We start from the raw sequence: 13,759 nt of genomic DNA, 5'->3' as shown, positions 1-13,759 counted from the left end.
ATATCGAAGACAAAAACCAGGAAATATTCACACATGAAAAGATGGATAACATAAATTTTTGGCATTTTAGCTTAAATAAGACTGAGAGTCTCCAGCCATGCCAGTGGCTCTGTAAGGCTGTACTGCATGCTACCATACTCAAAATAACAAGCAGGCATAATGTTTGTGTTCACAGTCTTAGTTTAGTGTGTGTATGCTAATTAGCACTAAACACAAAGTAGAGCTGAGGCTTACAGGAATTTTAGTCTTGCAGGTCATAAACCAAAATGGTGGCATTAGTTTAAACATGATCACCAGACCACCTTGTAGCTCCAACGCCTAAAAATGATATAAATACAGATTATGAAAATGGTTTCAGATTAATTTTCAGATGATTGCTTAATTGATTAACCAACTAATTGTTGCAACTTTAATTATATGACTGAAACACAGTGTTGTGTTTTTGTGTTTATACTGCCATGTGAATGTATACTGTATCAGCTTTGAATCTGGATATAAAGGACAGAGACAGGAAATAAACAAGAGCCATCAAGACCGAAACAAAGAGACAGGGAGAACATGAAAGTGACATTAAAAAAGACAGATAAATGTTCTTGGTCCAAATAGAGAGACGTAACATTTTAGCATAACTCCATCACTTCTGACAGTGCTTCAACTCTCCTCAACGTCTCTCCATCATTTGTTTCTTTTCAAGAAGCGGCTGTAGCAGGGTGTCCCTCTGCTCATCTTCACCACTTCTTCTAACTCCATCATTTCTCAGATTTCTTTTTGTTTTCTCTCCTCTGTCTAGTCTCTTTCCTTACTTCACACTTTCTCTGTTGGTTACAGACCGTGTTTCGACATCGTGACATCGGCCTCAGTGAGGATTCCTGGCTCTAAATGTGCATAAGCAGCATATTTTCATCATTAGCACTGACATTACTTTGAAACTGGCGTTGGGATTGAGCGCGTATAAGTGGCAGAACTGAAACCAACACTTGCCACGATTTGAAGCTTGTCCCGCTCTGTTCTTGCCTCCTCTGAGCAAGAGACGAGATATGGGCTTGTGTTATGTAACAAAAGACTTGCCAGACAAAAAGACTGCAAGCGAACCAGATCTGTGGTGACAAGCCTTTGAACTCTGGGAGTCAGTCTCAGCATATAGATAGAACTAAGGAGATCATTTCCTGCCAACATTTAACCATTGAACCCCCCCCCCCCCCAAAAAAAAAACAGTCTTACAAATATCCTACGATTCACCCACAAACACTGTGTGGTTTGCATTTTGTTTTGCAAATACAAAATGTACCTATCAAATTTCTACCTATCAAATGCAGAAAGGCACAAAAATTATATCCTACAATGACCAAAAAAAAAAACCAAAAAACAAACTCAGGTGACACTTGGCACAATCTTTCTGCCATGACTGTGCTGAGAATTTTCTCACAAATGTCATGAGTAATTTACCTTCCCCAGCAGGAGGTGGCGCTATGAGTAATTTAAACACACTAGGAAGCTGAGCAGAACAGAGTAGCACAAACTGAACAGCCACTGGGAACAAGAGGATCACGGCTGATTTATCTTAGGCTTGGATGGCTAGACAGAATCCAGTCATCCTCTTCTGCACAGTGCCGCTCAATGGTTGTGGTCGTGTTCCAGGGCGAGATCATGTTTACTCTACCTGATTAGTATGCAAATAATCTCAATGTGATTTGTTCTACACATAGTAGATTTGTATTTAAGCTTCCTCTTAAAATCACAGGATATTTAAAAATAGCAGAAAAGAGAAAGAAAACTGTCAATCTTTGATAAAAGACTATATTGTTCATTTTGATGACATTTTTTCCCCAATTACATAACTGAAACAAGCATTGGGCTTCAATTGTAAACCTAACCCTCTAACCCCAGTGTCTGATATGACAAGCCTGGTGTCTAATTGTGGTAGCTTATCCAGGTTTGGTCTTGAGCTGATAACGAGAGAGCAATGACTGTATATAAAGGTGGACGACGAGTCTCCACTTCCTCCCAACATGAAACCAAAATATCCAAGACAGGGGTAAGATATCATTTGGAGCCAAAGTCTGCATAGTAGTGATTGGCAAGTCGAGCTGTGGTATCGAGGTCCCACCCATACAACTCAACTGTGAGTCAATCACAGCTATCAATCATGACATCACCCACTTTTCATGGTATCAAATAAATAATTAAAAGCAAAATTATGAGCTAACACTTGAACATACATTAGCGCAATAATGACTAAAATTGTAAATCAAATAAATAAATAAAATTAGCTTCTTATACAAAACAATACACACAATAGTGCACATTTGTGCAAAAACATCAGCAAAAAAAAGCATCTCTTCATTTTCACCAAAAATACTGCAAGGGAGAAAAGCAAGTCTGAGAGGCTGAGCGAGGGGAAAAGGGAATAGTGGATGACGATATGAAATGCTAAAGGAAACTGGACCAAAACGACCATGAGATGGACTCAACGGAAAGGGAATAACAAGAAGGAAGACGCAAAAACAGCATTGATGAAAGTATGTCTGAATGTTTGTCTGCTTTCTGTCTGAGGCTGTAATTCTCTAAGAAATCCTTCGGGCAGATGGGGCAGTTAAAAACAAAACCAAATCTTCCTGCTGTTCCCTCCCCACATTTATTGTTTTATTCAAATCTCCTTGCAGAATCTGACATCCTTGCTTCCATGCATATTTCATTATTCAAAAATTACCTGTCCATTAATGTTGGCAGAAAATGTGAATTTGCGTTTAAACTGCTGCATCAAGGATGCAAAAAGTGTAAACATCAGAAAACAGGCAGTACAGCAAATTACTAAGAGTTACACAGTGAACATTAATAGAAAACAATAGCATGATGAGTAAAACAAAGAGCACTGCGCTGGATTAAACATGTGGCCGAGCTGTGAGCTGTTTATACTGAAAAAGAGAACATTTCCTGGCAACTAAACCTGTTTTCTGGAAGGCATCAATTCAAAGGTGCTGCGAGAGGATGTGATGTGTCATCCAAGACCCTCACAAACGTTCGGCTAACAGCCTTTGATTCAAAATCCTCTGCCAGTGATCGCTCAAGCATTAACTTCCTTTAACCACTGCTTCCCCAAAGACAGAAACAGGCAGACCAAAAAAGAAAAAGCCCAAATCAACTTTGCACAGTAGATAAACTGCAGACAAAGGAAAAGAGAGAAAGAAAGATGACAGACAGAGGAGGACATGGAGGGCAGTAAATGGGTAATTTTTGCCACTTTCACAAACATGACTGATTTATCTGCCTCCTGTTTCTCTGAGAAAATATATGCATTAGTCAGCAAATGCAAAATAACAGTCGGATCACATTATATGCTTTAATATGGCCAATCACATAGTTCAGGTGTTGTCACTGACACATCCTACTTTCTTCAGGCAGGAAGACTACACTAAAATCTAGACTAAAGTCTAATGTTAGCATTAGGATCTAGATTTAAGTCTAGTGCTGGCTGCTTAGTATTGCTTATGCTAATCCCTGGGCTGTTAGCTGTTTGTGTCCTTCTATTAAAATACGTCTCATGCAGAGCATAAGTTCCTTATTACAGCCTCACAGAGCCGCTAGCATGGCTGTAGACTCTTGGTCTTGTTTGTACACAAACAAAATAATCTTTTTTTTTTTTTTTTTTTAACTTTGCTAAATTCACAAAGGATCGAACTCTAATATGATGTGCTGAAGTAAATACTCATTTAGCATGGATAGTAAACCCAAACCCAAACACAGCCAGAAGCAACAGCAAGTTGTTGGACTAATGCAGAAAATAAGTGATCACAGAGCAACACAGTTGACAGAAACTTGGCTTCTGAACATTGCTGGCATTGGTGAAAACCGATCTTTGCTCTGCCAAGATGAAGCTGAAGTACGTCGGGCATGTTTGTGAAAAGGGTTTGTGAATTGACAACAGTAGTGTGTGTGTGTGTGTGTGTGTAGAGAGAGAGAGTGAGAACCAGTTTGACCAGAGCTGAGCAGTGTTATTAGAATTCCTGTCACAGACCAGCCCTTTACTGGGCAGAGGAAGAGAGGGAGAGATGGAAAACGAGAGTAAGAGAGAAAAAAAGAGAGAGAGGAGGAAAATTGAAGAGTGGAGGGAGATTGAAAGGGGAGAGTGACAGAGACGTGAGGTGAAGGAGTGCAGAGGGGAGAATGGAGGAGGGAGAAAATTGAAGAGATGAGGAACAGAGGAGAGGTAGAGAAGGTATTGATTCAGATCTCCCTAGTGAATCACATCACAGCCTAATTCGCTGACCGAAGGCTGTGACAGCAGCAGGGATGTAAGATCACCTCATTGTTATAATCTGATCACACCAAACCACCACAGGAACTCTCTTTTATTTACATGACTGACATCAGCACCAGACATTCACTGTATTAAATTCCTGTTCTTAGGTTTTAGACTGTGAAATTTAATTTTTTCCTTAATTCAAACACCTTTGCTTCCCGTTTCAAACTGCTTTAAAACAAACCTTAAAAGACAAGGCTAGTGACACTACATCTTTTTGTCAACAAATCCAAAATCCAAACAATGAACTGATCCCACTAATGAGTACTGTTTGTGTAGCCACAGCCTGATATAGTTCATTCCTCTGTGCCATAGACCACCTTCGTTGTCCACAAACTATTAGAAACACATAAATTAGTCACTTGATCCCAAATACACCATCCTGCTGCTGTAAATAGTCACTAGAGCAATAAATTGGGACTCTGTTAGAGGACCAGAAGATAACTCTGAAGGGCCATGAAATTATTAACAGGTAAGAAAAGGACTAAAGCAATTTCTGCAACAAAAAATAGAATATTTTTCAGACTGTAGTCTCTCTACTCTTTGTTTTCTTTTCCTGGATAGATTTACCCTACAAGGCCTCTAAAATTATAAAAATAAAGAATTAAACAAATATGAGGGAGGGAAATCATATTTCTCTTTAAGGGATCACACACTGAGAAGTCTGGGAACTGCCTCACTCGAGCACCAACTCTGTATTAATCTACTGCTTAAAATAATCTTAAATAAATTCACTTTTTACTCCTGTTTGAGTAGTGTTTGCTAAAAATTGCAGTGACCAGCTGTTTTAGAAAATTACAGAGTCTTTCTAAAAAAATAAAGTGTATATTTATGACTCATTTTCAATGGATTTCTGTCTTCAGTAGGACAATGGGGTTTGCAGCTGAACTCTACACACAGAGTAGGAAAGAAAGTAATGATGGGATTGCTATGGGATTTCTTGACAATTAGACAAATACAGGATACCACTTTTATCTTTAAACACAGCAAACAAGGTTTTATTCTGGAGTGATGGAGTCTGAAGCACACGTTATAGTTAGGGCTTTTTAATAAGATGCAATTACTAATGTTTTGACATGAAGCATGTCCTCATCAGAATAAGATGAGACAGTGGCAGTGTTTCCTCTTATTCACACTGGTTACAGCTGTCTTATTTTAATTTAAAATAATTACTACAGTTTGGTCATGAAGAAAGTCATAAAAAAGAATATTGAATGAACGTCACTGCACTCCTCTCTGCACATATAGCAAGACCATCCGATGCTAATGAAAACCACTAACAACAAACCTATAAAGGTATTTATATTTATTTATTTGTCTAGTTTATTCTTTCCATATTTCATAACCCCCTTTAATATGTAAGTGCTCTTCCCAAAACCTGTGGAGAACAGTGAGACCATCAGCAGACTAACAAACACCTCAAACAACAGAGTATTTTTGTGCTCTTTTTCTCGAGGAGGGAAAACACGCTGAAACAGTGAGTCAGGAACAGACAACACAGGTACACAAACAGCAGGAAATGCAGAGACGACGCACTCCCACGAATGCTGAAAGATGAGCCCGACTCAGATGAACATATACCAAAGCTTACAAAACAAGAGAGCAAACAGGTAAACAGGTCGTTCAGACTCACCATCTTCCCTGCATTCTTCTGGTGGCTTTGCTTTCTTTGCGAGCCGAGGATCCAACCATGATGTAGTTTTCGTGTTGTGACTGGAGACGAAGAAAGAGATGTGTAGATGAAGGCAATAAAGAGAGGAAAGGGGCAAACAGAGGTCAGACAGAGACTGACAGTGAGGATAAAAGAAAGAGATGAGTGCAAATTAACACTAATGACCTGAACATAAGAGTGTGTGTGTGTGTATGTGTGTATGTGTGTGTGTGTGTGTGTGTGTGTGTGTGTGTGTGTGTGTGTGTGTGTGTGTGTGTGTGTGGAGGGGCAAAGAGAAACAAGGGGATTTCTAAGGTAAACTAAATGGCCATTAATCCACTAATTAGCCCTCAGCCACTAATTAGTAAGGGTGAGAAGAGAGGGCAAAAGTTTGCAGGGGTGTGCGTGTCTGTTTGTGTGTGTGTATACATCCTGTGTGTCTGATTAGCAGCATTAGGTTACATCAATTATTCAACATAGAGGTCAGTGCTTTAATGTTTACACAACAAGCCATACATAAATCCTGTTTTTAAAGAGGGTGCACTCTGTGAGGTGCATGACATTGGTTTTGTTTTTCAGAGTTTTCATTATTTTCAGAGAAAGTTTTACATCATTTCATAATAAAGACTTAACTTCCTGTAACACATACAGACATAAAGGAACATGGTGTTTTTTGGCGAGTAAAATTCTTATATTGGTATATAAAAGAATCCCAAAATAGATTGATACAGCATTATTTTCTCTTACTCTATGAAGTAGACCTCCCCCTTCTCAGTGTAGGCCATCTCCCAGTTGTCAGGCAAAGGACCGAGCTCTTCCTCATCTGCGTCTGGGACTTTGGTGGGGGATTTAGAGGGAGATTGTGGGGCCTCCTCTCCTTCGATGGGAGGCTCAATGGAGGCTGGGGCCTGGCTGGACACTTCAACAGCAACCTCCCCAGAGGCATCTGTGCTCTTGTCCTCATGTTCACTGGACTCTGTGAAGCACACACACACACACACACACACACACACACACACACACACACACACACACACACACACACACACACACACACACACAAAGACACACACAGTTATTCACAAATTCACTCCATACACACATGCAGACCTGGATGCACACGACACACGCCATGCATGATGAGTCAGAGCCAAGCCACTGCAGAGCTATGAACCCCCCAGGAGAGAGGGGAAGAGAGAGAGAGAGGAGGGAGAGAAAGAGGGGAGAGATGGGGTCTGAGGACAATGAGCATGAGGAGAAAACAACATAGAGATGTCAGAAATGGAGAAACAGGAAAAGACAGTGACTTTAGGGGTCAGAGACTGAGTCAGAGACACAAGAAAAGGTTTTTGAGTGAGGAGGAAGGCTGGTGGCATCTAAGTCAGCGGATGATGAACACGCGATCGAGGGGAGTGAATACCAAAAAGGTCAATATTTGCCTTTAACATCACAATTCTTATAGGAAAGTAAGATGGAAGAAAGTCAGTGCTCTTTAGCAAAACTTATTGGATTTCAGGGTCCACATGTCCACATCCAGACTTACTAAAATTAGTTTGTTTGATAAAAATCTGTTTTTTTTTCTTTAACCATCCAAAATGTCTTATTCTTGATGTTAATCTTCCACCTAGTAATAGTATCAACAGTATCAGTCACTTTTATTGTTGTAGTGATGTCTGAACGGCATGCATAAAACACAATTTTTCCTGATGTAGTCACAAAAAAGAAAGAAGTAAATATAACAACACAACAGTAAGAGAATGAGGGGAAAAATCTGATATGCTATACCAACACTGTCTAAAAGAGAGGGGGGAATGAGACGGAAGAGGAGAGGGCAGAAGGGACAGGACTACAAAGATGAAGAAGAAGCTAGAGAGCTCAGAAGGAAGAGGATGGTAGAGGAGAGGAAGAGAGAGGGGAGAGTTGCGGTATTAATAGAAACAAGGACAAAGGCCAGTGGCAGGAGAGCAAAGACGGCAGAAGAGATGGAAAAATGAGAGGACAGAGAGACAGAAGCTGAAGCCAAAATCAGACTCTGGACAGTGATAACAGTGAAGACGTTGAGGTGCCCTTGTGAATTCTGTTACATAAGGTTACTGAGAACCCTTGCAGTTAATGTCTGTAATGACTGGTCAGAGTACAGTTTGTTGTCAGATTTGTAGCCATCTGCACTGGCTGAACTATATAAACAGCAGATATGAAACTGGACTAAAGAAGAAAATAGACTCTTCATTTGTCCTTAAGGGAAAATAAAGAGGAAAGGTGACAATTGCTATGACAACCGGCCTGTTTCTCCGGTTTTACTCAATCACACCAGTGAGACAGCAATAAATCACCCAGGGGACAGTCCAGGCCTTCAAACCTGATTTTCTCCTCACCTAAGTATGATGTTATAAAATGTCTTCATGGTCACGGCACTTGTGAAAGAGATTTTGAATCTAATTTCAGTCAGGAGTGAAAATTTGGAATAAAAACAGGAAACTGATGTTTTTCCCTCTTATCCATCAGTACCTGGTGTGATGGCCACCCCATTGCCGTTGACAACCGGACTCTCCTCCTCCTCCTCCTCAGGTGGCTCCAGACTCGCGCGCTGCTCCATGTTGCTGACTGACTGGTTCCTCTTCCTCTTGCCCTGGGCGCTGGGCCGGGCTCCGGGCAGCAGAGCCTCACTCACATTCAGAGGAGGAGCTGCAGGGGACGGCTCCGCTGGAGGTTTTGGTGTGCCGTAAAAGTTATCTGAGGGCAGAGAGGCACAGGGGCATTTGTGTTAGTGGCCAGATGCATGACTCATGCATGTGGCAGGTGATGTGACACACCATCTGTCAAGGAGAATGGAGGTCCACTGGTTGAAAGCAACTGAAGCTTTGAACAGAAGATTGCCTTTTAAAACATAAAACTTAGCCATCTGAACAGCTCATAGCAGAAGTTACTAAAACTGTTTTTGACTGGGAACTAATCCTTTCTAATAAGTCTGATCTATTTTGTGTATTTGCATGTTGGGTGAGTTTCAAGAAGACATTAGAATTAGCAGTGGCTAATAGCTGAGATCTTCTGCCTGAATTGAACTGACATAAACAGTTATGTGCATTTTTAATTTAAAAATCTATCAGATGCCAATGCTGTAACACAATACTGAACACAATACTGAGAGGGAGTAAATAAGCCAAACCCCCACACATTGGAAGTCAATGCCATTATCGTGCTTCCATCACAACGTTTTGCATGACATTTTTTTCTGACATATTATACACCCTATATAACATTCTGTTACAAGCAGCAACCTTAATCTGTCACCCAAACCTGAAAAGGAGAAAAACAGATAATACTGTACAGTCCTCTGAAATGTGACATAGACATGAAACAAACTGCAAACCTGTGACATCCACAATATAACTGTGACTCTTAATCCAGAATTGTCTTATTTTGAATGCATACCCGCAGCAATACAGACGAGAATAATTTAAAGCCTGCAGTATATAAAATGGGTCCAGACTCAGTTTAGGTTTCAGTCTTTTTTGTCATTTGTTTAAGACAAACATAAAGTACAGTAGTACTTTTGGGTCCAGTGGAAAGTTTAGACATATCTCTTGACATTCAGGAGCATGTGTTGTTCTTAAATTCTGTTACTCCGTGTAACTTTGATAGAAAATCTCTACGAAAGATGGAAATAAATTAGCAAAAAGTGTTTAACCTTTTGTTGAATCAGAAGAGGATGTTGCATAGGTTCTATAAGATTCAGACATGGTATGGTTCAGGTTTTGTTTGAACAGACAGATCCACACTGAGGTACAGTTAGAGTTTTGGGTATTTTTTGGGTTGAATACAACGTTTGCACTGCTGCTATGTTAAATTAGCCGACTCACTAGTTTTGGCTCTCAAAGCCCGAGCCAGCTGTCTGTTTATCTTAATTAAGATGACTCTTCCTAAACTACAAATGCTGCTTTGGGCAGACATGGGACAGTTTGCCTGGAGAAATACTATTACAGTATTAGTTGGAGGAATAACATATTATTTAGAGGTGAGGTTTCAATAATAGCTAATTGTGTCCTATATAGCGGACAGTATCTCCTACTAAAAACAAAAAAAAAAATCTACTAAAAAGCAGGATTCAAATATAGACACAGCTCTCTAAATATGGCCAAACAAGGGCAAACAGTGCCCCTTTTTAAAACATTAATGTTTTGGAATTTAAGAAAACCCTGTCATTGCGCTTTCTCTGCCTAATGATGCACACAGACCTATTTTAGAACATAATGATAGCTGTGCAGTCAGGCTACAACTAGTGTCTTCGAACAATCTCCATTATTATTCAAATGTTATCTATAGTTTTGTTTTGTTAAAGTGTGTAAATGTAGCATCCATTAGTCTGTTCTTACAGCATGTCCTCCACTAAATATCCCATTTACAGGATGGAGAAAGTAATATTGCTTTGTACAAAAAAAAAGAAATTTTGTTTTTGATTGAAAACATTATCCCCAGTCCTCTGGTGGAGGACATCTGCTGTAGCAAGTTTCATTACCTGTGTGGATTAGCTTAGCAGGTGGAAACAGGTGCAATGTCATGATAAAATAGTTACCAAAGCTGTACAGAGTTACTTGATTTGTATAAATGATTGTGTCATTCCTCCCATATTGGTGCAAGCAGCTCTGTTTGGAGGCACAATCACACAACAAAACACACAGCAATCAAAGCAAAGAGCAAAAATAGCATTGGGATTCCAGGAAAATTAAGAAAAGTAGAAGTTAAGTACAGTACCATGAAGAGAAGAAGCAGAGTACATGAAGCTCCTCTGGGTATCTTACTGGAGATCGAAACATCCTCATTACATTGTAAGTATACCAATCTCTTTTTTTGACACTGACATTTAAGTTTCTGTGATTTTGCACCTTTCTATAATTTCTGATATTCAGTTCTGTGTTATAATATTTGACTGGGCACATTTCTTTCCTAGTGTTATTTGCTCTTCAACCACAATAACATTCTACATTTATCTGAAATTTAAATACGACCCTCACTGTCAGGGAGATATATTTTGTGATTAAATATTGAATGTGAGTGAGGCAGAGATGTCTTATCTTATAATCCCTCAAAGTGGAGAGGAGTGGGGGTTTCACAAAGAGGAAACAAAGTGGACAGTGGCAGTTGGAGGAGAACAACAGCTGAGCAAAGAAAAGAGAAGAAGGAAGCAATCAAGGACAAAAGAAGGATCAGTAGCACAGAGACCACAGAGATCTGTTTACTTTCATCCCAGCAGGAGGTGGATAGATATTAGGAGAGGTTCAGTCGCAGCCACCACTTCCTCAATAAACACACTTACCCTGCTGTCCACCAAACAGAATTATCACATTGTGACAAAAATAAATAATATGCACACACTGGCACATGTAAACAAAGAATATGAAACTACATAAGCGGCAAGTACCCACCTGTGAAAGCTTAAACCTGAAGATACACTCTGGAGAACACAAAGCATGCTGAGATAAGTTTAGGTCAGGGTTCCTCCTTATGCACCACGCTAGTTTTAAAAACATAATGTTACCCTGATCCTGAGTGCTCCTGGTTTCGCCTGAAGGCATCTTGGCTTTATGCACAGTTCACATACATAACTGTGCATAAAGACTGCTCACATAAATAAGCTCTTATGTGCAAAAGGCTTTGCACACACTCGCACACATGCAAACACTCTTGCTGTACAATTACTTTGAAGACTTTTCTGATAACATTTCATGTCTGATTTTGGCCATCTTCACAATCTAAATCTTTTTCTATCTTGTTGCATTCTTACCTCCCGTCTCTCATTCTTTCTTCTCTGCCCTCTCTTATTTTTCTGTGCACTACAAATTGAGTTGCTGCACCTTCAGTGCAGCCAGCCTGAAAGAGACAGCTTCCCTCAGTGGGCATAAGTAAGCTCTGTGTTAAGGGAAACATACACCGTAAATATACAGAGATCCACAATTATGAAATCCACACACAAAAAGGGAACACACACGACTGTGTGTGTGCCTGTACCCCCAACACACACACATGCACTCACACATGATTTGTGCTAGTGTGTTGAGCTGCACATGCTCAAAAAACTGCTACTGGGCAAATGAACCAGCAAATCTCCCATCTGCAGATGCATCCCTGACACTGTAGCAAAGCAGATGTACGGACTTGACATGACTTGGAAATGGCATTCATCCAGCTCACACACATGAACGCGCACACACACAGACACACACTTGTAGTCAACCAGCCGTTCATCAACCACGAGAGGAAGCTGTAATACATGACTCTGTGCAGAAGACTCATTTTGTTTACTTCAGCTGTGTGTAAGAGTATCACCTGACACACCTGATCCATCAAGCAAAGATATCTACAAGGCAGCACAAGACGGCAGATTCAATTTAAAAATAACAAAATAGCTCAACTGAAACATATGTTCCCGTTTCTGCTCCCCAAGCACCTGTACTTGTCTGGCAAATGCAGAATGGTTCCTGCACAGCGGCCACAGCACTCCCAGAGCTCACCTTCATAGGTTCCACTCTCTAGCAGGGCTCCACTTTGCTCCAGTTCCATAAAACGCTCCACACTCACAAAGTTGTAGTCCACCCCTGGCACCTCCCCCTCCTTAGGCTGCCTGGTGGTACCTGCAGAGACAGAGGAAGAGAGACAAAGACAGAGGGAGGGAGAGGTCATCAGAGCCAAATAGGGCACTTCAGAAGAAAAGGCAGGAAGGTAGAGAAAGAGCCTAGAAAAAGCGCTGGACAGAAAAAGACGGCAGATTTGAGGCTACAAAGTGTATGAGAGGAAATGGGAGGGGAGAGGAAATGGAACAGAAGAGGCTGAGTGAAGAGTCATCACTGGTGATAGCCAAATCCATTCACACAATTGTGTGTGAGTGACAGTGAGAGACGGAGAGAGACAGCTAGAGAGGAGAAGGGAAAGCATGCTCAAACAGAAAACCACAATAATTCAGTCCCTACAAGCCAATCCGGTGCTGTTTTAGTAATGAGTGAATCAATATGCCACTTTTACCAAGCATAACTCAAACCTCCTTACACAGCAACACACAATGCTGTGCCCATTGGATTATTGTTGAAACAGCAGGAATGCACAGGCAACACATTACCATGCAGCAATTACAGCCTTCCTACATCAACGCTCTAGAGATCTCCATCAGTGCTGCAGCGTCGAGGCTCGGCGCTGTGATGGCAGCGATGGGAGTTTCGAGTTTAATGAGGTGCTATGTTTGTGTCTCTGCCAAGTGGACTTTCAGCCCAAGCTCAGTCAAGTCTGTTGGTGTTGATTCCTGTTCTCCATTGATCATGCCTTGAAACAGTCATTGGCCCAGTGGAGACCGCTTACAGAGCTTTTCCCAGAACTCAGGCCCACATGGTAAAAGCTAAGTCAGATTGATCTGGCTGTGCAGTTGCCAGAATGTCAGATCTGGTTGTGTAATTGTAAGATTTGTGCTCCAATGGTCCAAGTGTACATATCTAAAAAGGCAATGAGCAGTTCTGACAAGGTTGCAAAAAGCCAAAAGAACAGCAAATATGCTAAGGTATGAATGGAGGGGACATAATACTTACTAGTATCATTATTGGAGTGTGAGCTGTGGGAGATTAAAACAACAGGTGGTGGATGTGTGGGTGTGAGTGTGTGAGACAGACACCCTGTATGCACACACAAACACACACATATAGACTCAAATGCATGCACATGTGCAAACACTGAGTGAGTGGGGGGGGGGGGGGGGGGGGTTAGTCATCTCATGGAGTGCAGGAACCTCTAACTCTCCCCAGAGTGTGATATCTTAATCATTAGAT

The 13,759-nt window shown here is 40.9% G+C and overlaps 1 protein-coding gene across 1 annotated transcript in view; it reads right to left on the bottom strand.

The window, feature by feature from the left end:
* The window catches only part of LOC121181892 (membrane-associated guanylate kinase, WW and PDZ domain-containing protein 2-like), a 69,882-nt gene that overhangs the window by 24,844 nt on the left and 31,279 nt on the right, over positions 1 to 13,759 (bottom strand). Inside the window, exons 3-6 of the mRNA XM_041038107.1 lie at positions 12,461 to 12,580; positions 8,460 to 8,684; positions 6,699 to 6,927; positions 5,934 to 6,013 (exon numbers count right to left, since the gene is read on the bottom strand). Of these exons, the coding sequence (XP_040894041.1) occupies positions 5,934 to 6,013; positions 6,699 to 6,927; positions 8,460 to 8,684; positions 12,461 to 12,580 (654 nt within the window). The remainder of the gene's footprint in view (positions 1 to 5,933; positions 6,014 to 6,698; positions 6,928 to 8,459; positions 8,685 to 12,460; positions 12,581 to 13,759) is intronic.

Source organism: Toxotes jaculatrix, chromosome 5 (assembly GCF_017976425.1).
Source record: "Toxotes jaculatrix isolate fToxJac2 chromosome 5, fToxJac2.pri, whole genome shotgun sequence".
Classification (NCBI taxonomy): domain Eukaryota; kingdom Metazoa; phylum Chordata; class Actinopteri; family Toxotidae; genus Toxotes; species Toxotes jaculatrix.
The sequence above is the reverse complement of the archived record's forward strand: the minus strand, read 5'-3'. Positions and strand labels throughout refer to the sequence as shown.